This window comes from Mandrillus leucophaeus, unplaced genomic scaffold (genome assembly GCF_000951045.1).
Source record: "Mandrillus leucophaeus isolate KB7577 unplaced genomic scaffold, Mleu.le_1.0 Scaffold197, whole genome shotgun sequence".
NCBI classification, from domain to species: domain Eukaryota; kingdom Metazoa; phylum Chordata; class Mammalia; order Primates; family Cercopithecidae; genus Mandrillus; species Mandrillus leucophaeus.
Window position 1 is genome coordinate 618,461 of NW_012101998.1, and position 25,740 is coordinate 644,200.

The window sequence follows — 25,740 nt, forward strand, 5'->3', positions numbered from 1 at the left end:
TCATTACCACACAATCTGTGAGTGTGCCCCATTTCTCAAAATGTTCTCTTAAACTATCATCTGTAGTTTCAAAGCTCAGACCACCAATAAACAGTTTTCTCAACTGCTCTGGTTCCTTTGGATCATGGCCCTCCTCCCCCTGGCGGTGAGTCGGGCTGGGGGCGAGTCGGGCTGGGGGGCACCGGGTGGCGGTTTGACCTCCATTTTGAGACAGGACTCACCTCTTCCAACTCGAGCTCAATATGGGACCCAGAGGAAGATGACCAGCGTTTTCATTTAGACAATTCTGCCTGGATCAGCACACTTTCCCTCTAAAGTTCAGGACTTACTCTGAACTTACTTGATAACTTGTTCTGACTTCAGGAAAAACCACATTATCTTGCAGTATCTCAATCGAGCCACTGACAGGGGCCTGAAAATGGCTTTTTAAATGATGAGATGAGGCCAGTATGTACTTTTGGATCAAAAGTGAAGTAAGGAGGAGCCAGGGAAGATGAGAGTTGCAGGTGATTTTGGTGCTCTAGATGCCCTAGACCTGGGAATGGGGGGAGGGTCAGGGATGCTGGCTGGAAAACATTTTTTCCTGAGCTGTGGACATTTCAATATTTCTCACTCCACATTTCTACCACATTTGGTTATTATTTGAACATGTTTTGCATGTTTTACTTGCATGCAAATATTCTCCCCAAATCCACTGTTTCAGTGCTAAGCAGCCCAGCTCCAGTCCCGTCTTCTCTGGGAGCTTTCCAGATCTCGCCATCTTCCTCTGAGATACCACAGCTTTCTGTCTGTGTTTGACTGTGCCATGTCTTGAGCCTGCCCTCTCACTGTTCTGCCAGCTCTTAGAAGGCTGGCATCATTCTTATTCTTCTCTGACTGTCCCAGGTGTTTGGCACGCAGTGGATGAATCTAGGAGCTTCATGTGTGCTTGAACAGAATGAAAGGACAGCTGTGATTTTCTCCTCTGTGCGGCTGATGCCTTCTCTGTCCCGTCCAGAAGCAGGATTGCATTGAGATCCCTGGAGTTGTCTGTGGCCCTTGTAAAATTAAATGCCAAGAGAATCCTGGTTAACAGAAGAAATGGAGAAGGACCAACTTCTAGTTTTCTATGCCAGAGGTCAGGGCATTGCTTCTTCTCTGTGAATTGCTCTGACTTGCTGAATTGAAACTTTCTTTACTTTTGGGCAGATAAGAGTAATTTGGGGGCAGATAAGAGCTTCTGGGAAGTTGTCATTGCAAAGGGCTTGGCAGTGATGCTGCTACAAAATGATTATCCAGGACTTGTTTTTTTCCTAGTTTGAATTATTTTAAAAAACCTAAGAATTACTTGATTAAAAAATAATAGGTCAAGACCTTCTGGCACTACTGAAACTTCTGAGTGGCCCTCAGATGGTCACTTGAGAATCTATTCAGACAACCCAGCAGTTGGCAGATGTAACACTCATCATGCCTCTGCACTCTTTTGTCATTAGTTGATTACATAACAAGTATCAGTGGGCTGGGCGCGGTGGCTCATGCCTGTAATCCCGGCACTTTGGAAGTCTGAGGCAGACGGATCACAAGGTCAGGAGATTGAGACCATCCTGGCTAACATGGTGAAACCCTGTCTCTACTGAAAGTAAAAAAAATTAGCCAGGCGTGGTGGCGGGCGCCTGTAGTCCCAGCCACTTGGGAGGCTGAGGCAGGAGAACGGCGTGAATCTAGGAAGCAGAACTTGTAGTGAGCCAAGATCGTGCCACTGCACTCCAGCCTGAGTGACAGAGCGAGACTCCTTCTCAAAAAACAAACAAACAAAAAACAAATAGCAAACATGAAGTTGTGTGCCCGAGTGAAGCCCTAGCAAAGGAATCAAAGAGCAAACTGTTACATGTAGGTCAGCAACTGTTGGTGTGCTCCATGGGGAATTTACCATCAGGGCACACTTGGGCCCCCACTGCGCCACCATCAGTGCTGGCCTCCCTGCCCAGGGGAAGGACTCCATGTTCCTCTCCCAGGCGGATCCTCCCTCCTCATGCCACTTGTCCTCCCCACCTCCCATTTACTTATGTGCATCAACACAAAGCTGTCCATGGACTCTCTCCTTTGTTCTGGAGTTATCATTCTGGGAATAAAAAGGAGAGTGGATAGACCATGCACAGTGTGTGGGATGGAAAGTGCCAGAGAATTCAGGTGTCTGTGAGGCTGGAGGAAGCCTCCTCTTTGGGGGCGAGGACACTGGCTCAGTCTGTGCTGCGTCCAGCCTCAGGGCCAGCTGGGAGCAGGTGTCATTTGCTCTTCATCCCACTCTAAATAGGCAGGTGTGAACGCTGGTACAACAGGCTTTCTCAGGCTATTTTCGATTGTGTGCAGCTGGTGTTTGAAAGAGCATTGCATTTAGGAACAGGGCTACTTTATGCTCTGGGGGTGAGGAAGGATGGAATGAGAAGACTCTGGTTCTGACCCATCCCAAACCACTGTGCAACACCCTGTCTCCGAGGTAGCCCGGAGTGGAAAGTGCCTGGGGTCCTGCATACCCACTGCTTCTAGTGGCTTATTAGCCATGAACATATTGTTGCCTGATTTCTGAGATAGCACTTGTCACATCCAGAGGAAGAAGTAACTATGAGATGTGAGAGATATTGCTGGTGGCAGGGGGTAGGGAGGGGAATGGTGGGAATCCCGAGGGTTAGTGTGGTCTGTGGGGCCCAGGCCCAGGTGAGCAAGCACTGAAATTCTCTAGGATAGAGGATGTAGCGATGCTAAAGGCAGCCATCACTGCCTTAATTTTACAACGATTTTACGTGTGTTTGCACCTGCACTCTGAGGAATTTTGAGGCTGGACGTGGTGGGATGTGCCTGTCTTCAAGGTCCTGCCCTTCCACCGGGAGAGCCAAGATGAGCACTTACACTAAATTTGTATTTGCCACAGTGAACAGCTCCTATGCTCATGGATGGCACTGACTGTGATTTACCAATGGGGACGGTCCATCCTGAAGAGGGCCTTTCCTCTCCTTTGCAAAAGGATGTAAGAAGCATAGAGGGACACATGATCCTCCCCAGCCCATGGTTTCCTTGAGCCCCATGGCTGCTGATGCCGGGGCAGCAGGAATAGAGCCCCCAGGAGCTCTCCCACCTGGCGAGAGTCAGGCCCCAACCCACAAAGCACAGCCCTGGGAGCGCGCTTGCGATTCTAGTCTTTTTCTGAGCATCCTTTCTCTAGATTAGAGAAAAATCCTTTTAAAGTAAGTCAATGGTCAGATGACCTCTGTGAAACCTCTAAAACGATTTCTCACACACATTAGGCTCAGCTCCTTATATCAGGCAGACGGGAACTGTATTTTAAATCTTTAATAGCACCTAGTATCATATTCGGCACAATAGTTCTGATGAATACATTTCTTTACCTTTCTTGGTGAAAATCATTCACCCCGAGGGCATCTGTTTAGGTCTTGAAAAACGCATTAGATATATTCTTTATATACTGTTTGCTACATACACCCACCCACCCACCCACACACACACATACACACAAGTTATGAAATCCAATATAACATGAACATGCGTGAACTTACCACTAAGTTGAGAAGCTGTCTTTGTGTTCTTCCAAGATCCCATTCCTCCCTGCCATGAAACCCTGAATTTTGTGTATATTGTGGCCATAATTGTCCAGATGTGTATGTATCTCCAGTTGTATTGTTTAGATTCTACAGTTGCTGGCTTTGTTTAGGAGTGTGTAACACAGTGGTTACAAATAGTGGTTTTGGAATCAAACTCATTGTGTTGAAATCTGAGATGAAGTATTTACTAGTTGTGCAACCTTGAATGCATTACTTACCTGCTCTGAACATCAGTTTTTTCACTCTCAAATGGTGGTAATCCTGCCCAACTCATCCCTCTCCTGGAGTTGTCCAGGGGATTGAATGGAATGAGACCTTGTCCATTTCTTCCTGGCCCACGATCGACCCTCAACTAAGGTAGAGGGCAACCCTCTGCCCCAGATATCCCTGGGAACTCCTGTCAAACACACTCACCCTTCACCACTGGCACGTACTCCAAGTCACCAGGCCTTAAAACAGCAGCGAACAAGGAATGCATGGGATGAACAAGTGTGCCAGACTATTAAGTCTTTCCTGTGTCCACACAGGAAGAGGAATGCGCCGGGCAGAGGACAGCAGATGCCATTACCAGATCATTACTTAGCACGTTGCTTGGTCTTGGCAGGAAATGGTTCATCATTTTCAGATGAGTAGAGAGCTGTAGAACCTCGTAACTGTCCTCCCTCGTTCTGCACCCGTGTGGCAGACGAAATGGTCCTTGCCAAAGCTTTCCCTCCCACGGTGCCTTATCAAGATAAGTGACTGGGGGTGTGGGATACCACATGATCCACTGAATGCAAGAGCCCTGAACTCAGAAGGGGGCTGGGGTCAAAGGCTTCCAGGGCTGGAGAGTGAGGCCGGAAACCCAAAAGATAAATGAGGACTTCTGGAACAAGATGAGAAGATGAATTAAACTGTTTGCTTTGAGCATGCACATAATGTTCCAGAAAAATCCACTTTGGCTGCCAAAGTAGCCCTTTTGGAATTTATGAAGACCCTTGCCAGGGCCCTCACCCTGGGGCTTAGTGCTCAGGTCTTGTATCTGTCTTTTTTTTTTTTTTTTGAGACGGAGTTTCGCTCTTGTCACCCAGGCTGGAGTGCAATGGCGTGATCTCAGCTCACTGCAACCTCCGCCTCCTGGGTTCAAGCAATTCTCTTGCCTCAGCCTCCCGAGTAGCTGGGACTACAGGTACCTGCCACCATGCATTGCTAATGTTTGTATTTTCAGTAGAGACAGGATCACCATGTTGATCAGACTGGTCTTGAACTCCTGACTTCAGGTGATCCACCCACCTCGGCTTCCCAAAGTTTTGGGATTACAGGTGGGAGCCACTGTCCCCGGCTGCATGTGCTGTTTTACAGCAATCCAGTGAGGCAAGATCACCAAGCTCACAAACGAGGCACCTGAGGTTCAGGAAGCAAAAGTTATTGCCCAAATTAAAATACATAGTAAGAAGCTGGTTTGATTCCAAACCAACATCTGTTTAACTTCAAAACTCAGGTCGGCTCTATTTCACCATCCTGTGTCCCTCAACAAGGTGACAGGTCAGCAGGACAGCCACTGGCCAGCAGTGTCTCATTCACTGATTGTCCACTGTGCTTAAGCATCCACAGAGCCCTTGGTGCTGAATAGATGGTGGATTTTTGGCCTTTTTGTCTGTCCCGAATCTTTAGAAGCCTGTTGTCTATGGTGATAGTGATTTCAGGTTGGCTAAGTTTGACAAGCAGTGAGCAACAATACATCTGTTGTTAGAGGTGTTTGTTATTCCACATGCCAGGAAGACAGAGAGAACGTCTCAACCAAATTATCAAGGCAAGAGTCTTTCAGGAAAAGGATATGGCTAAGAATTCTAAAAGGGGTGAGGGTTGGTTTAACAAGAAGGAGCAGGGAAAGGTGTCTACCTTGAATCTCCAATCTAAAAGATTGGTATAGGCATAAGATGTCAAGAAAATTAGCAGAAAACATTGTGTTGAGCCCTCAAGATTTGCTTGGAGCAGAGGAGACCACACTCCTGCAGCTGGGTGGTCAGGTAACTGGGTTTCTGCCTTTACAGGAGCAGCCATGCGACTACACACCTGGCTGGGGCTTGAGGCTGGGAGTTGGGGAGGCATGGTGACCCAGCGATCTGCTACAGTTCAGCTGCTGTTTCCCCAACAGGAACCCTAGGGTTGGAGGGAGGGGCTGTTGGTTTTGTCAGTCCATTGTGCTTGGGGTGAGGAAAATATTTAGGATATATTTTAAGTAATCTTAAATTAAAAACTAAAATTATTGTCACAAAACTGTGTGCCATTCTTATTTTCGGATAGAATTAAGAACTATTTGGCTGGGCGCAGTGGCTCACACCTGTAATTCCAGCACTTTAGAAGGCCCGAGGCGGGCGGATTACTTGAGCTCAAGAGTTTGAAACCAGCCTGGCCAACATGGTGAAACCCCGTCTCTACTAGAAATACAAAAATTAGCTGGGTGTGGTGGCATGCGCCTATAATCCCAGCTTCTCGGGAGGCTGAGGCAAAAGATGAGAATTGCTTGAACCTGGGAGGCGGAGGTTGCTGTCAGCTGAGATTGCACCACTACACTCCAGCCTAGGCGACAGAGTGAGACTCAGTCTCAAAAAAAAAACCAAACCAAAACAACAACAACAACAAAAAACCCCTAATTTATTAGTATCTGTGGAGAGCAGATATAAGCATTTGTCCACAATTTTTTATTGTTTCACTTATATCCTCCCATCCATGCTTTAGTTTTCCCTTCCTCCCACTGAATTAGTTAAAAGACAATCCAGATTTTTATACCATTTTGGTCATAAACGTTTAACTATGCGTCTCTAATCAAAAGAGACTATTTAAAAAATAAAAATTTTGCCATTATCAAACTAGAAATATGAAAAATAATTCCTAAATATCATCTAATATTTAGTCAATGCTTAAATTTTCCTGATTCTTTTCAGGTGATTAAAAAAGGAAATAAACAAGTGTACACCTTATATTTGGTATGTATATACGTATCTGTCTATCTCAACCAACAGTTCTCCCTTCTTCTTTTTCCTCCTTGTTATTTATATGTTGAAGACACTGAATCATTTGCCCTGCAGAATTTTCCACACTGTGGATTTGCCTGACTACACCCTGTGGTGGTGTTCTTCTACCTTGTTCTGGGTAAGTTAATAATTAGATCTAGAGGCTTGATCAGATTTGGAAGTTTTTGCAAAACTATTTCCCACTTATTGCCATGTTCTTCCTGCTGCAGCTCACAGGGGCACTGGGAGGCTGAGGTTTCTCCTTTGGGATATGTAGATTCATCAGTGGGATCAGGTGATGTCAGCCTCCTCCATCCTGAAAGAAATTTCTCACCAGCTGTCGTCTAAGGATTTGGCAGCTAATCATGGTCACTGCCAGATTCGTTATTTTTTTGGGGTTATGAAACGCTGATATCCTCACACAATAATTGTTTCTGCATTTGTTAGCTGAAATAATTCTATGAATAAGAACTTTTGGTCATTGGCTAATTCGTTTCCCCTGAAAATAGTTTGTACAAGAAAGTCCAGATAAATGCTCTATTCTTTCCATTTATATATCAGTTTTCAGAATAACAATTTGTTGTTCTAGCAATCTCCATTGTGACCAATGCTATTATTATGAACTCATCGATTTTTAACTTCTTTGATATAGTTTGACTGGCTGCAATCATTGTTCTTTTTGATGCTTAAATTATGCCATCCTCAGTCAGTGAGAATCCTTTTGGACTGGTCTCTCTGTCTTTTTGACATTTCCCTGATAGTCTTCGTTAGCTTTCTTGCATCTCATACAATTTCTGATGAGATCTGGAATCAGACGTTTTTTCCCCAATGCATTCCTAGGACAACTCTTTGTAAACTAAAGTCTGGATACTACTTGGTTTTCATTGCTTCTAGGTATTTTTTTTTTTTTTTGGAAATCAAGGAAATAATATTTTTACTGGGCTAGAAAATATGTATTTATTTTTATTTAAAAGTAAAAGTACATCATGAGTTTTCACTTGCATTTCTGTTTTTTTTTTTTTTTTTTTTTTTTTTTTTTTTTTTTTTTTTGACAGCGTTTCACTTCTATCACCCAGGCTGGAGTGCAGTGGCTCTATTGGGCTCACTGCAACCCCCTCTCCCACCTTCCTGCTCAAGTGATCCTCTGGCCTCAATATCCCTCCCCCTCAATAGCTGGGGACTACAGATGCATGCCACCACTCCTGGCTCATTTTTGTGTTTTTTTTTTTTTTTTGTAGAGATAAGGTTTCACCATGTTGCCCATGCTGGTCTTGAGCTCCTGAGTTCAATCAATCTGCTCACCTCAGCCTTCCAAAGTGATGGGATTACAGGCGTGAGCCACCACATCCAGCCTTTTACTTGTATTTCTAAGTCACATTTAAGATTACAGGGATCTTAACTTCTTTGATTTAATGTTAATTTTCTTTACTTTTACACTAAAAGTTCTTGATTCCTAATAACATTGTGGTGATGTGTGTGTGTGTATGTGTGTGTGTGTGTGCTTGTAGTTTCAAATAACAATGTCAACAGCACCACTTGTTATTGATAAAAAATAAGGCTGCAGAATACTATTTGAAATTTCTCTGTATTCTTTTTGTCCTTAAGATGTATTCTGGTAGGGGGAATCACCACACTGTTTTCCACAATGGTTGAACTAGTTTACAGTCCCACCAACAGTGCAAAAGTGTTCCTATTTCTCCACATCCTCTCCAGCACCTGTTGTTTCCTGATTTTTTAATGATTGCCATTCTAACTGGTGTGAGATGGTATCTCATTGTGGTTTTGATTTGCATTTCTCTGATGGCGAGTGATGATGAGCATTTTTTCATGTGTCTGTTGGCTGTATGAATGTCTTCTTTTGAGAAGTGTCTGTTCATATCCTTAGAACTAGAAATACCATTTGACCCAGCCATCCCATTACTGGAGATATACCCAAAGGATTATAAGTCATGCTGCTATAAAGACACATGCACACATATGTTTATTGCGGCACTATTCACAATAGTTGTGACTTGGAATCAATCCAAATGTCCATCAGTGACAGACTGGATTAAGAAAATGTGGCACATATACACCATGGAATACTATGGAGCCATAAAAATGATGGGTTCGTGTCCTTTGTGGGGACATGGATGCAGCTGGAAACCATCATTCTCAGCAAACTATCGCAAGAACAGAAAACCAAATACCACATGTTCTCACTCATAGGTGGGAATTGAACAATGAGATCACTTGGACACAGGAAGGGGAGCATCACACACTGGGTCCTATTGTGGGGAGGGGATAGGGCGGAGGGATAGCATTAGGAGATATACCTAATGTAAATGACGAGTTAATGGGTGCAGCACACCAACATGGCACATGTATATATATGTAACAAACCTGCATGTTGTGCACTAGAACTTAAAGTATAATTAAAAAAAAAAAAGGATGTATTCCTGTAGTTCCATATCTGTGTCTTAAACTTACTTAAAGTAATTTTTCTCTTTACTTCCCTCTTATCCTGTCCAATGTCATTAAACACCAACCTAATATATAGTTGGGTTCATTTATTTGTTTTGATTGGTAATCATTTTTTCCCATTTTGGTTGAATTTTATTTGTAACAATGTAACACATCCACAAGGTTCCAAAGGTAGAACTCTAAAGCAGGTGCCCTCTGAGCAATCGAGTTCTGTTCCTGTCTCCTGCTTCCTATTTTCTCCTTCTCTCACAGGTAACTATTTTTAAAAACTTGAGTTTTTTTTTTCTTCAATTCATTTAAAAAACAAAACAAAACAAGCACTCATATATTTATACTGACTTCTGTCTTAGACAAAAGGTATCACGCTACATTTGCTATTTGGCGCCTTGCCTTTTGTCTTTAATATATGTGGATCTTTCTTCTTTTCACAGCAGCACAGTCCTCGATTGTATCACAGTTTATTCACATTGTCCCCTGTGATGGACACTGGGTCCCCCTTGATGGACACTGGGGTTATTTCCATTTTTTTCTATTACAAATAGTGTTGTAGTAGGCAGCTCTGTGCCTGTGTTGTTTGCATTTTTTGGTAACAAGTTGAATGAGCTTAGAAATCATCTTAGTTATAATCTTTCAGGAGTTAGGTAAGTAGAATTATTCACTTAACATATAGGTATTTGTTGATGCTTATTATGTGACAAAATCTGTGCTAGTTTTGGTGAAAGAGGGCTGGACAAAGTGATGAACAATACAGGCGTGGCCCTTCCCTTGTGGCGCTTACAACATAGTAGGGAAAGTATGTGAGTAATGGTAGAAATAAATGTATAATTAAATGTGTGATGAATGACATGGGGGGAATGAGAAGAGTGAGCTAAGAGGGCTGAGATGGTGGTGAGTGGCCAGAGAAAGGCTCCAGAAGGAATGGCCATTAGGTGGGCATCTGGAGGAAGAAGAAGAACAGACCAGGCAGAGATGCAAAGCAACGTCTGCCAGGCCAAGCTAGCAGAATGGAAGAAGTTCACAGGCAGGAGAAGGCTGATGTTTCAAGCAGGAAAAGGGCAGTTGGTCTACATCATGGGCAAGGAGGAGGGTGACAAGGGATATGGTGCAAGGGTGTGCAGGGCAGGTGGCAAGGATCTGGGGGGACTGGCAATCCATTCTAAGTTACAAGAAGCCACTGGAGAGTTTACACTAGTGGTGTGATCCAGTTCATTCTGTAAAATGCTGTTCCAACTTCCATGTCCAGAGGGACTGGGGAGGGGTGGGAGCAGAGGCACAAAGACCAGGAGGGGATGATTGTGGGAGTCCATGAAACTGATGACGACAGCTTGGCTTAGGGTAGTGGGGTTGGGATGGAGAAGAGGGAATGGGTTGAACTCTTTTAGAGGAAGTGTAGATCAGAATTACTGGATGGAAGTATTGGGCTGAATGAGAGGGAAGGAGGTGTTCACAATAACTCCTTGGTCTTGAGCACAGGAACTGGCTTATCGAGCTGGATGACTTTGAAAGAGGACTGGGTTGGGGTGGGGTGGGAGAGGCCATACATTTGGGACATTTTAATTTGAGATCTGTGAGAAATCCAAACGGAGACACAGGGAAAGTCTCTGAGTACGTCTGTTGGGACCTCTGAAGGTGTCATCTGGAGGTTGCACGCACTGGAGATGGGACAAGACTGCCCAGGGGAAGGGCAGTGAGTGCGAAAAGAGGCTCCAGGGCTTGATCCAAGAAATTCCAGCATTGAGGAGCTTGGAGAAAATGAGGCGCTGGTTGAGAAGTTTGGATTATTTTTAGTAACAGTGGGAGTGAAAATTATTTTTTCTTAATAACTTACATTTACTACATTATAGAACAACAGCGATTCTGGAGATATGTAGTCTGACCCTCTCATTTAATTGAAAAGGAGTTGGAGAATTCTGAAGTTACTGTCTGTTGCTTGCTAGCTAGCACAGCCTGCCCTGTACAGCTAGTTTGACTCCAGGAAGAGCACTGACCTCAATTAGTTTGCAAATGCAGAAAAAAAAAAAAAAAGAAAAAAGAAAAGAAAAATTAAAACCACTAAGTGGCTCCCCTGGAGCGTCATCATACCCTTCTCCTGGGGTACAGCTCTCTGGGTATCCTTGTAGGGGTTCACTGGCCTGGAACTGGCAGCTGGGCATGGCCATCATTCATGCCATTTGTTATATTTTTTTCTTTTCCCTCCCTCTCGGTGCATGGCAGGACTGCTTTTCTCAGTCCCCTCATGGTTGGGTGTAGCCATGTGACTATTTCTGGAGAATAAGTTATGGGTTGAAACGATGCTTCACCTCCAGACCAGAACTTTTAACTGCCAGGGTGGGATTCTCTACAGTGTTTTGCCTTCTGGCACAGTGACTGAAATCTTGTAGATATTGACGGCCCCGTCAGGCTGGATTCAGTGAAGAGCAGAGCCCCTCTGAGAGCTGGAAATGAACATGCAGCATGAGCAAGATAGAAATCTTTGTTGTCTTAAGCCACTGATGTTTAGAGGTTGTTTGTTACTACAGCATAACTTAGTCTATGCTGACTGACACCCTGGATGTTCTACTCTCTGCTTTTCAGGGGCTAAATGGACAGTCTGTGTATTTAGTTCTTTAAGGACAAATAGATACTCTCATTTTCCCTGATTCCAGACTTTGTATAGTTTGCCAAATTAGGTTTTAATGTTGGAGACGCTGACACCCAAAGTCTTAACCAGAGGAGCTGAGGTTGCTTCTTCCAGACTTTTATTCTCAAATGAATTTCATGCACTAAGGAGGGAGTATTGGGATACATCATGGTGGGCATTTCTGCCAGTAACATGGAGACCAGGAGACAGGCCTTCCTGAAGGAGGTGGTCTGAGGGAGATGGTTCAAGGAGTAAGCAAACAAACAAGGAAGCAAACAACAACAAGCATTTGCCATCAGGAATGGATGGGGAGAGAGGAGGTGATCAGGCTCCAAGGGGACGTTCCGAAAATGATGGTGAAATTTCCATGAGGTCCAGGTAACTGTTTCTTGTTACTTCATGTCTTTTTCCCCAAAAGGAACTAGAAAAACAATAATTTCCTCCTCATTCAGTAAGAGAAAGAACAGATCTAACAAAAGTGAAAGGAAGCTACTTGTCTCAAATTGGAGAAAAATAAGAAGAGGACTGCAGGGGCTTTCTCATACAGAGGGGCACCCGGAACTTCACCACCAGGACTGTGAGGAATCAGGAGTTCAGACAGCCTGCCCATGTGTGGCCTCTGCGATTTCTAAGAGAAAACCCAGAAGTAAATTGTGTAATTTGCCAAAATAGGTTTTAATAGATTTTAATGTTGGAGAGGAATGTTTATACCGAAAGTCTTAACCAGAGGAGCTGAGGTGGCTTGAAGGATGCCCTTCTCCCAGAGGCCCCTCTCCCCAATCCCTTCTTAGCCCTGTCAGGAGCTTTAAGTATGTCTGCCAGCCACTTACTGCCAGTCTGCAAATCCTTTGCTGTTTCTACAGGGAGCTCAGCAGCTAAGCACACTTAATGGATTCAGTTTTGGAGTGGCCAGGATTTTGCTGTGTGGCCAGATATCTATAAAGAAATGCATCTCCAAGAGAGTGACAGATGTTCCATCTTTGTTATATATGAGTTTGTGAGAATAAAGCCTTAATGAGAGTAATTCTTAACTGCTTGGACTCTGGGAGGCAGCTTGGCTTTTTCACACAAGCTGTTGAAATATTTCTCAAATGTTGAGATATCACACATCTTCCCTGCCATGGTGGCTGGGTCTTCTTTATGCCCACAGGGAGGAATCCCAGGGAGGGAGAGCTGGGTGAGGGCTCCCCAAAACTTTGCTACTCTGCTAGAGGTATAACCACAGACAATCGATGGGCAGAGTTCACCGTCATCACCCGACCTCTTCCTGTAGTTTCCAGGACACACTTTCTGGTTCCTTCCTCTTAGCCATTGGTGGGGCTTACCTTATAAAATGGCCAATAACGGAAAATGCATATAACCTTTGGGGTAAGACAGGCATAGGTCTCAGTTCTCCACTCAATTTTCCCTGTCCTGCATACTCAACAGGTTGTGAGGCTGACAGAGACACTGGAGGTGGAAACACGGTGTATGGTGAGAAGCTATGTTCCTTAGTCGTTACTGCTGCTGGTGGTGGCTGCGGTTTAGTTAGGAGAGTTAAAAGGCAGAACACCTAAGAGTGTGGAAAGAGCCATCCCCAAACCTCACAGTTACATAATCACAGTTCTATAATAGGTGCAGAGGAGAGCTGTGCCATTCCCGTGCCTGCTCCCTCTGCCTCCCGTATCGTACTTTTGTTAATCCATCTTGAGACACCAAACCCCAGCCCATGACACAGTGGGGCAAAAGGCAGCATGAAGGCTGATTTCAGAGCCCCTTCAAAATGGATTGATGAGTGATAATCAGGATTGAATTCCGTGGTTGTCAGTTATAAGCTGTGTGGCCTCTGCTAAGTGACTAAACCTTTTTGAGCTGTTTTCCCCTCTATCATATAAGATGGGGTTGATAATCATAGCACTTATCTCTATAGAGTGGCAATAATAGTTAAATGGAATAATGCATACAGGGTCCCTAGCCTGCTGCTTTGCATATAGCAATATATGCTTATTATTTTTGTTTTGAAAAAGAGAAAGTGAGAGAAGAAAAGATGGGTGTCTTAGTCCATTCTGGCTGCTATGACAAAATACCACAGACTGGGTAGCTTATAAACAGTTCACATTTGTTCCTTACAGTTGTGGAGGCTGAGAAGTGATGTGATATTTGGTAAGGGCTCATTCCCTGGGCATAGGAGGTGCCTTCTGGCTGTGCCCTCACATGGAACAAGGGGCCGGCAGCTATCAGGGGTTCCCAGTCAGGACCCACACTCAGGACCTAGTCACCTCCCAAAGGCGCCACTCCTAACACCATCACATTAGCTTCCAGCATGTGAATTTTTGGAGAGCACAAACATTCAGACCACAGCGGTGGGAGTGGCACATGATGTGATGGGTAGATTTTGTTCCACATGAACCTTAAAAAGGTCCACAGAATGCATCTGACTCTCTAATCACAGAAACTGGTGGTCCAAGGGGGACATCACTGTCTTTAGGATCTGTGACCCAGCTCCACCTAAGTAGTGACTGCTTTGAAGAGGAACTTGCGCTAAGAGCTGTATTTATCAGTCCTTCAGACAGTCCTTGCACGGTGCGGGGAATGAGGGGTGCTTCTGACCTCCCTGAGGGGAGGAAGTGGGCAGTGGCCCAGGACAATCCTCCTTCTGTGTCTGCTGGCAGATGCCAGACTTGCATATACTTTTTTGCTTTTTCAAATATAAGCAAATGTTAAAAAGAAGTTCCCATGAAATAGCTCTGCAGTTCAGGGAAAATAACATGTTATCTGGAGGATGGTGGACTTAGAGAAACAGCAGATGTCTAAAACCTTTTTCTGCAGGAAACAGAAGAATGTTTTATAAAACATCTGCTTGGTGTCCTCAAAAAGGCAACAAGACTGGGATTCTATGAAATGCGAGCAAAATGCCACAGAGAAAACATATGGGTTCTAGGGAGGGTGGAGCTAAACGCGAACCCCTGTGACAGAGTTCAGGGCTCTCCCTGCCGTGCTCACCATTGCCTTCGTGGGAGAGCCATCTACAGGAACCACACGCAGTGGCAGGAGTGAGCTGCTCCTACAAGGCCACCTGGTCACAGAGCCATGACAGGCACTGCCCCAGAAACATAGGACGTAAACCACTCAGCACTGAGCTGGAACCTCCTGTCACCTCTACCTCTAGTTCTAAATTTATCCCCACCTCCCCCATGCACTCCTGGAAACTCATCTGGAAAACGGAATGCCTAGGGATCTCAACATCTCCATTCTTTGATCTTAGCTTGAGAAAGTCTAATCAGAAGCCAGCAGCCTCTGACAGACCCCTCCCAATGCTGCATGGACCTCCCTTTGTAAGGATAAGCAGGCCTATATATATACATACATATATAAATATAATAAAAAAAATCACCCTGCACCTGACACATGTTCCTCCAGGAAGCAGGCTGACTCCAAGAGAAAGGGGGAAATCATTTGAAAATCTGGACTTGGATTCTCAATAAAATGTAGGATGTAAGTTTATGAAAGAGAACGATCTTTGACAAGTGGTCCATGGACTTAAAATGAAAAACACAGTTGCCAACAATAAAAATGACACAGAAGGCACAATGAGCAGATTGGGTGATGCAGACACTTGCCTGAGCAAAAGATTGGCTGGTCATTGACATGTGGCTGTTAAAGCACAGCATAAAAGTCCTCCCACAGGAATAAGAAGAATTATAGAGGCACACAGAGGATGTACATGAAGATGAGGCACCAAAGTTCCATCCAGAGAAGTGCAGGCACTCCCAGTGAAGACCACAGAAGGGGGCACACGGCTAGCTGCGGCAATGCACAAAGCTACAGAACCACAGAAGTGGGTCCCGTGCAATGTTCAAGAGTTTCTCAAATGGAACAAAACCGGAAACAAATGGCAAAAGGGTAAGCAGGCACACCTTGAAAACCCCAGAATACTTAAAAAAAAAAAAAAAAAAAAACCCACTCCTGATATCACAGAGAAAATCAGCACTGCAATTACAGAGTATTTAGAGAAAAATAACCAAAATTTAAGAGTATGTGGCTGAAACTTAAGGAACATATTTATTTTATTGAAACTCTTCCAGAAACTGTTGCAGAAAGGAATAAAGTTTCCTAATCTCTTTAACAGAGATGGCCTAAACCTGATTTAAAACATAATAAAAATAACATTTAAAACATAAAACTATAGCACAGTCTCCAGGATGAATGCATTCAGTGTTATAAAGATGTCAGCTCTTTCCACTGATGTGCAAACTTAGTATAACTCTAGTCAATAGCCTAACTTAATTTCTTTTCAGAACTTAGCCAAGGGGTTCTAAAGTTTATCTGGAAGTGAAACATGCAAGGAAAGCCAAGAAAATTCTGGAAAAGACAGCAATTGTCTGGTAATTGCTGTAGCTATTAAAGAGCATCACCATGTTTCGATGATCAGAATAGCCTTGAGCTAACCCCAGGGGAGACTGATCAATGGGGAGAGGCAGAACGGAAACGTGCATCCAGAAACAGATGCATATATGCAGGAAGATGCCTAAAATTAATAAAAATGGTGTTTAAGGCAGCATAGCTGGGGTTTATTACTCAGTATGATACATTAGCCCAGCTTGTTATTTATTTGGTAAAACACTGGCAACAAAAATTACAACAGTAATAAGTATAAATCTTTATCAGATTAATTATATGTAAAATAAAAAAGCCATAAAAACAGTAGAAGGAATTGCAGGAGAATAATTTTGTGATCTTAGGCTGGGGTAGGCTTCTCAAACCAAGATTTTAGAGTCTGAAACCTTAAGGCAAAATGTGATAGAATTGACTCAGATTTATGAAAAAACTCTTCAGAATGGAAACTATTATAATAAAAATTTCAAATAAAGCTGAATTGGGAAAAATAAGAAGATGAATATTATCAACATGCACAGAGCTTTGCAAACCAATATGAAAACTACCAACGCCCTAATTGTGGTGGGTGCTGTGGTCCATGCCCACATTCCTCCTTCAGGACTGAGTTCCTGTTCCCCAGCTGCCAGGAGGTTGGCAGCTGGAGGCTCACAGTGAGTCCTTTCCCAGGAATTGCCCTCTGCTGAAGAAAGCTGCCTCCCATAGGGTTGAAGGCCCCCCTAAGAGTGTGACCAGACTCTGCAAGGCTGTCTCAGCTGCAGGGCACCCCTGCTGTGGGCTGAGGGCCTGCAGCAGGTGCACAGCTCTGTGCCTCCGCCTCCGCCCTGCCTCCACCCTGCCTCTGCCCTGCTGTCCTCCCTTCCTCCAGGCATTGCTCTGAGAGCCCCAGACATCCTGCATGCACATCTCTGTTTCAGAATCTCTTTCCTGGACAACCTGACCTAAGAAACCAACTAGATAAAAATGGACAAGCGACATAAGCACAGATCACATACACAAAAAGGGAGAAAAAAATCCTAAACAAGATGGTCAATTAGCGCTGAACGTGTGGAACAATGCCCAGCTGGAGTGAGGCAACATGAGAGGCAGGGCTGTTTGGGAAGGTAATTAACACAGCATTTCTGAATGGAAATGTGGCAGTATGTGTGAAAATCTAGAAGGTTTTTCTTGGGAAATCTCTCATTAATTTATCCTAAGGAGGTAACTGTACAAACAGATGTATTAGCCAGGATTCTCCAGAAAAACAGAAGCGTGTGTGTGTGTGTGTGTGTCTGTGTGTGTGTGTGTGTGTGTGTGTGTGTGTATGTGTGTGTATAAAGAGTTTTTTATTTTGAAACAGGGTTTCACTCTGTTGCCCAGGCTGGAGTGCAGTGGTACGAAACATAGCTCACTGCAACTTTGAACTCCTGAGCTCAAATTCTTCCTCCCTTAGCCTCCCAAGTAGCTGGGAGTACAGGCCTGCATGACCATGTCCAGCTAATTAAACCTTTTTTTTTTGTTTTTTTTGGTAGAGATGAGATTTTACTATGTTGTCCAGGCTGGTATTGAACTCCTGGCCTCAAGCATTCTTCCCTCTTTAGCCACCCAAAGTGCTGGGATTATAGGTGTTAGCAATCGTGCATGGCTTTATATAAAGAGACTTAATATAAGGAATGGGCTTACATCATATGGAGGTTGAAAAGTCCCTAGACATGCAGTTGGCAAGCTGGAGAGCCAGCAGGAGAGCCCTCGGTGTAGTTCCAGAGTCCGGGTCTGAAGGCAGGAAACGACCGAGGTCCCAGCTCAAGGCAGTCAGACAAGAGGCGTTTCTTATTCAGCCTTTGCGTTCTATTCAGGATTTCAATGGACTGAATGAGGCCCAGCCACGCTGGAGAGGGCAATCTGCTTTACTCACGTTACCAACTTGGATGTGAATCTCATGGAGAAGCTCCCCAACAGACACACCCAGAATACTATTTGACCAAATGTCTGGGTATCCTGTGGCTCAGTCAAGTTGTTACATAAAATTAATCATCCCAACAGGTATGCACAGAAACAGTTGGAGCACAGTAGTTTGTGTTCATTCATAGCACCCTGGGTACATAAATGAATCCACAGCCAAGCAAAGGAGTGCACCTAGGCCATAGCAAAGCAAGCAGGAGGGCACGGCCCAGGAGACGTGAGTTCCCATACTGCTCGCAGCACTGGGAACCAGCATGCCCTTCAGCAGCAGCCCAGAATACACAGGGCATTGAGAGCCATGCCCTGCAAAGGGAGGGCAAACCTCCCATTCCTGGTGCTTTAAGTGGACCCAATCCCTGGCTGGAACTTGAATGCAGGCCACAAAAATAGCCTGTTTCCAGCCCTTTACTCCTCGTACTTGTCTCAGCCCACCTGCTCTCACCTTATCCTTCGGGTTCCTAACCCCAGTATCTGTACCCAGGTCTTATATTAGCATTTTCCCCCTGCCACTCAATTTGATGCATGCTTAGATTCACTTTTGGGGCTTCATGAAGTTCCGACTTTCTTTGGGCACTGGACTCTGCATCGTGGTATTCCTACGTTCTTTGTAAAAACTTCCTTACTCCAACCCAAGTCACAAGGACCTCCCACCCATGACTATGCAGAGTCGGGGATTTGGCCTAACCTAGCAGGCTGGCCTGTCCTGCAGATGTGCCAGGCATCCCGCCATGTAGTCAGTGTGCCTGCTTCCTGAGAGGGACCACTTGTTCTGTTGGGCTTTCTTGTGAGCTGAGTCCTGAGATGGCCCTAGGAGTTTCTATCCCCACATTCCACCTGGAACTCTCATGGTCCTTGACAGCCACAGGTTTCCAGTGGCAGCCGATGAGGCCTCCAGATAGGTGGCAGGGACTGAAATACTTCTAAGGTTTTCCACGGACAGAGAAGATCAGCAATTTGTTTTTAAATGAAAAGTAAATGTTAAAGTGAAGTTGGCATCAGGCAATTGAGATGCTATCAGGACCCTGAGTGGTGACTGAACACATGCAACCACACCGTGTAGTATTTTTAGGCAATTGCTCACTCATTTGAGAAAACACGGTAGGTAAAACTGATTCCCTTGTGGTGACCGTTGGACTTTCTGCATTTTCAGAGGTTTTCTGTATTTTCATAGGAGTCCCATTTCTTTTGAAGAACCAGATTGCCAATGCCCCATTAGTTAGCTTTGCATTCCAACAGGCTGCTCATTCTTTTGCCTTTCCCTCCCCTTCTATTTTAAACCAATTAATTAAAAAACTTTACAAAAACAATACATACTAATGTGAAAAACTAAAGCATTTTAGAAAACTACAACACAAAAAGGAAAAGCTCCTCTGCCCTCAGCTCCTACACTCCTCAGAGGTGACCACCATGAACATTGGCTTCTTTCTAGAACTTTCCCTGCATAAACAATCAGAGAAACATAGATTGATAGACTGATTTATGCAAAGATGGCTGAATAATGATGCTTAATGCTCTGTTACTTGCTTTTTCATACGTAATTTATGCTAGACATGATTTCACAGCAGTTGTCAAGGAGGTCTATCACCCTTTTCAACATTTGCATTTTGTCAATTATAAATAAAAAAATTAATTAATTAAGAAACACTTGCATTTGGTTCTACTGTAGAAGTGTACCATCATTTGTTTAACCAATATTCCACAGATTGACTTGTAGATTACTTCAGAGGTCTTAATATTAAATGTTCCAGTAAATATCCTTAGGCATGTGTTTTTGAAGAACTGGGCTAGTGTATCAACAGGAGATTGTTTTACAGGTCTTTATAAAATTAAACAGTTTTCACTGGTATAAAAATTTAATAATTGTCAAATAAAATGTTGCTCTTATAAAGTTTCTTCTCATTATCAAATGACACTTTTTTTTGGTCTTGGTCTTCCATAAACCTGCCCTTAAGCTGTGACAAAATTAATTTAAAAAATTGATGTTGATCCATGGGATCCATAAATTCTTTTTATAGATCGTTTAAAACAATTCTGTGTCGTGGACGAGGCTCCAGGCTGGTGTGCGGCAGCGCGCTCCCTGGGTCTGTGAGTGGGCATTTCTTAGAATCCCCGCAGCCTGACCTGCTGCCCTTTGCTGGTTTCACTTGAAGCTATTATTCCAATTGACTCACTCTTGGCTGACATCTGGATGCGTTTTATAACAGACTGTTTTCATAACTCCACAAAAAGGTTCTCAGGATTAATACTTGTTTATTTTCATTTTCCATTGGACCTTAAATTAGCTAGCAGCCAATGCTGGCACAACCCTTTACCTTGGGTTTTCTGTTGCTTTAAAACCTCTTGCCAACCAACTATTCCAGAGTGGCTGTCAAATCAACCAATAGCAGAATATTTGGGAGTATTTGTCAGTTAGGCGGGGTAGAAGCAGCCAGATGTGTGGATACGTCATCAGGTTACCTTCCCCGTGTAAGTAGGGGCCAGGGGTACCCATGGACATGTGTGCATGTACGACATAGTGCATGTACAGCCAAGCATACAGGTGCCAAGATATTTTACTGGGATATTATGTGTTTTCTTCTCTCTGTTGTAGGTATTTTTCCCCCTCCTACCTGAAGATTTTTTCTTTGCTTTTTGAGATTGTACTTTCAAAGACATTCAAGACACCTGGATTTTAAATTCAGGGTGTTAATCCAGGGTTTTGTTTTTGAAGACCTGGGATCATTGAAGGGATTAAGTTAGATTTTCCCTGAGGAAACAGGCAAGTGACTGCCTTTGAATTTAAGGATTGTGTGTATATGTGTGTCTGTGTGTCTGTGTGTGTGTGTGTCTATGTGGTGGGGGAGGGGTTGTCTGCCCTTTAAAATTTGTTCTTTTAAGGTTTCTTCTCATTATCAAGTGACACTCTTTTTTTTTGTTCTATAAACTTGCCACTGAGCTGTGATAAAATTGATCATTTAAAAAAATCTGTGTTGATCTGCTGTGATCCATAAATTATTTTCTTATAGATTATCATGGGCACAGCTCAAGGCTAGTGGTACAAGAACATCCCTTCCCAAAAAATTAAAAAGCCTGTTATTTTTGCAAAAACATGAGAAGCTTTCAACAATGTTGTCAGGAGCCTTTCTTAACTCTTTGGTGACTGGTCTGAGTCAGTCACAGGTGGAAAGTGTGATGTGATCAGACAGGCCCTGACATTTCTTGGGAACTCATGAAATCCTGCATCTTTTCCAAATGTGCAATTTTGTTTTTGCAATTAATTTGTATTATCTTCACATTGTGTTGGATGATCAGAGGACTATAATTATGCCCTGCCCCAGGGGAGAGTATTGCAAAGGTACGTAGGGCATGAACATGGGGAGGGCAAGAAGTGTGCCCAAAGCGTGCTATAGCACAGTGTGTGTTCCACTCCTCCACAGTAATGAACTGGTGAAGGAGTTAAAATCTTATTGATTTCCAAATGATCAACAGTTTTTAAAAACATAAATATGCCGCATGAGAGCCTACATTTGTACAAGTGTATGCTAGTGTGTGTGTGTGTGTGTGTGTGTGTATGAACATGCTTGCATGTATGTGCTCACAAACGGGGAGGAAGCACAAGAGACAAAAGGCAATGGTTTGTTTCCTTTTGGAATTTAGGAGGTATGTTGAAGACAAGGAATTTCTTTTCCTATCTTCATCAGACTACTGGAAAATGGAATAAAAATACAAACCATAAACTTCAGGCACTCAAGTTTCTGAGCTAAGAGTAGCATTCAAATGTTATTCCAAACCTCTAAAAGAAATCTATAAGATTTCTATATTTTAAGTTGGGTGGTACAATACTAGCTCTAAGTAGGCTGTAAAAGTTAAGGAAATGTATTGTAATTTCTAGAACAATCACTTCAAATGTAATGCAATGAGGTATTGCTAAAAAGCCAACAGAAACATTAAAGTGGAATTCCAAACGCTTCAAATAAACAGTGAGGAAAGCTGAGGATAATTCATTTAAAGTGTCTAGTGGCAGATAAGAGGCATTAAATGAATGGTTAAAGAAAAGTCAGCAGAAGAGAAAAGCAAAACAAAAACAAAAAGAAAGCACTCTGCATTTCCTCTCCTTAACATTTTAAAAAAAGTAGCTTGCAGGATATAGAGAAAATTCTTTTGGAAGAACACTTGCCTAAGTAAGGTACCTAAATAAGATATTTTCAAACAACAAATACTCATACTTTTAAAGAAATACAACCGGGGGAGTTTATTAAGTATTAACTCATATGATCACAAGGTGCCACAATAGGCCGTCTGCAGGCTGAGGAGTAAGGAGAGCCAGTCCGAGTTCCAACACTGAAGGAATTGGAGTCTGATGTTTGAGGGCAGGAAGCATCCAGCACGGGAGAAAGATGTAGGCTGGGAGGCTAGGCCAGTCTCTTGTTTACTCATTTTTTTCTGCTTGCTTATATTCTAGCCTCGCTGGCAGCTGATTAGGTTGTGCCCACCCACATTACGGGTGGGTCTGCCTTTCCCAGCCCACTGACTCAAATGTTAATCACCTTTGGCAATACCCTCACAGACACACCCGGGATCAATACTTTGTATCCTTCAATCCAATCAAGTTGACACTCAGTATTAACCATCACATGTAGGTATCCTCTAGGGCCCATAAAATGAGGCACCATGGATAAGGATCTTTGGACAAAAGTGCTTATCACAGCATTGTTCAGAGAAACTAAACAAACTGAATACTTTTCAGTAAGGGAACTGTTAAATAGGTTCTGTTCATCCATAGCATAAATTATAATGCAGTGGATAAAAAGAGGAGAGAGAGAGAGAGTGAGTAGCAAGATTTCCGTCTGATATTGTTGAGTGGGAAAAGTAAAATGAAGAAAGCACATACAACATACCTACTATCCGCTCATAAGTATTACATATTGTATATATGTATATACATATATGCAAAGATGAATGGACATTTGTATATGATTGTGAGAGCAAGGGGCAATATAGAAAGCAGCACAATTGGATGTTGGCATGGATGGCTGGAGTGTGTGGCGGGAATTAGAGGGTGATGTGGGTGCAGGGAGGAAGGATGAAACAAAAGGGAGAGAAGGAAATAGGAGAAAAAAAGGACTGCAAAGAGAAATAAACAGTATGTTTTATGTTCTCACATAAAGATATATATGCATGCCTTTAAGAAGACAGGAATAGGACATGAAATATATTTTTCATTGAAATATTAACTTTTAGCATGTTAATACTTTGCCAATTTGCTTCAGAATTTTTAAGAACGATAATGTCAAGCTCAAAAGGCCTTACCCCTTCATTCCTGCCTGCGCCTCAGCAGCACTGCTTTTCCTGAACCTGGTATAATTCATTAACAGTATTATTGTATAATTTTTACTACATTTGGATATATCCATATACAAATGGAATCATATTTCACATATATTTTGCACTTGATTTTTTACATTTGGCCTTGTGTTTTTGATATTTATCCATGTAGATATATATAGATATAATTTGTGTATTCTGTTGCATGATACTCCATTGTATGAATAAACTACAACTTATACATGCATTTCCTGACTGACAGCCATGTTGTGTACATTTTTTTCTTGTTATAAACAAGGTACAAATCAATGTCTTTGTACGTGTTACTGTAGATATATGTGTGTGGGAATTTCTCTAGGATACAGACACACATGCATGTTTGCATATGCCCATATATATTATATGTTATTATGCATATGCACATTTGTATATACACAGTATAAGCATGTGCAGATGCACATGTATATGCTGCATACACATGTACATTCATATGTGTACATATATACATGTGTGTTTCACAGGTACACATCATGTAACATGGACTAATTGAAGATGCATATATCTTGTGAAACAGTACTTGCCATCATAGGAATGGAATGTATGTATCACACCCACATGCACACACACTTGCCTAGGAGGGCAATTGCTGCATCATACGAGACATACATCTTCAACTTTGCTGGCTGTTGCCACGTGATTCTCTTATTGATTGTACCACTTGCTGCGCCCACAAGCAGTGTGTACCCTGCTATACCCTGCATGACACTGGTATTTTTGGACTTCACAAAAAATTTCTAAGCAATCCAATGGATAATAAAACTTGTATAAGTATCCACTGTACATGTTAAAATATATTAAAAATATCTAAAAGTAGTATGCTTGACTTGAAGACTATGTGCGCTTCCAATTTTGATTGAAAAATTGATACTTTGTAAGTCAAAAAGGATGAAATATTGGCAATGACATGGAGTTCAACCTTTTGCCAAGTGGTGTTCCCATTTTGTGGCTGTGGTCATTTTCTTTTTCACAGCTTTGCTGATTCTGAAGGTTTGGTTTTATGTAAGTTTGCTTATACTTTCTTATAGTTTACACTAATTCAATCATTATCTTTATCTCCTTACTTTCTTAACTACTTGAAAAAAATTCTTTGTTCATTGTGAATGCTTATTCATTGTCATGTGTCTTGTTAGTATATTCTCCCAGCTTTTACATTGTTGTTTGATTTTGATTATGTGGTTTTGCAGAACTATGCATATCTCACATAGTCAAATTTGTTCATCACTTCTTTGATGATTAATTAATTCTGGGTATGTGTAGAAAGGCTTTATTTATCCCAATATTATAAAAATACATTATCTTCAGGTACTTTTGTGACTTCATTAACTATGTTTAAATATTTGCCACAACTGCCAATAAATTTGGTATGAGGACTTAGGTAGGAGACTACATTCCTTTTCCTTACTCTGACCTCCAATTGAGCTTTTTTTTTTTTTTTTTTTTTTTGGCATTGTTTACTTATGGTGCTGAAATAATGTTACATTTATAAAATCCAACACTTCCATTTATCCTTGGTTGTGTTTCTGGATTCTGTCCTGTTCTATTTCTCTGATTATTTCTGCACTGGAATTGCTGGATTTTAATCATTCTAGCCTTTAACATCTGACTGAGCCGATCTTGCTACCTTACCCCGCTATTTATTTTTCTGATTTATAAAAAAATCACCAAGTTTCTAAAAAGGAGCATGTTTGGAATGTTTTGTGATTGCATTAAAGTATTTATCACTACATGACATATTCTAAGAGTTCCTCTTCCAGACAAAAGTACATCTCTCACTTTACTTCAATCTTCTTGTTTGTCTCTCAAGAGAGTGGGTAAGGCCTTGCTAAGCAAAACAAAACAAGACCCAGAAACTATAAGGGAAAAGACTCATGCGTATGAATATGTAAAAATAAAACTAAAATTCACCAATGAAAAATATGGCAGAAGTTAAATTAAAAAAAGAGGTCAAACTGGAAAAATACTTGCCAAACATGTCAGAAAAAGAACATGTCACTAATATAAAGCCAGGGATTACAGAACAGTCACCAAAATGCCACACTCAATGGAAAAATTGACAACACACTTGGCAGTCTATAGAGAAAGAAAAGACTAAATAATAAAGAGACAGCATAGGATTGCTCACCACTGAGCCTGGAAAAAGGTAAATTGTCCCATATAGCCAATGTGGCAAGGTAGGGGGAGGGCCTCTGATGTTTTGGGAGAGCACTTTGTGCAATGGCAAGGGTGTGGTATTACCTATAAAGGCAAAAGACGGAATGCACCTAAATGCCAATCTAAAGGGACTTGGGAAAATGCGTGATCATTCTTCCCTAAAATAAATTACAATGCAGTTTTGAAAAAGAATGAGTGAGTCTGAATGTGCTGAAATGTATTGTTATAGCAAAGA

General features: G+C 42.4%; 1 protein-coding gene across 1 annotated transcript in view; it reads right to left on the bottom strand.

Annotated features, from left to right (window-relative positions):
* LOC105538691 (heterogeneous nuclear ribonucleoprotein A3-like) overlaps nucleotides 1–20,504 on the bottom strand; it is a 28,758-nt gene extending 8,254 nt beyond the window's left edge. Inside the window, 3 exon segments of the mRNA XM_011978609.1 lie at nucleotides 27–171; nucleotides 2,952–3,195; nucleotides 20,448–20,504. Coding sequence (XP_011833999.1) covers nucleotides 27–171; nucleotides 2,952–3,195; nucleotides 20,448–20,504 — 446 coding nt within the window.
* Between the last annotated feature and the right edge of the window lie 5,236 nt (nucleotides 20,505–25,740).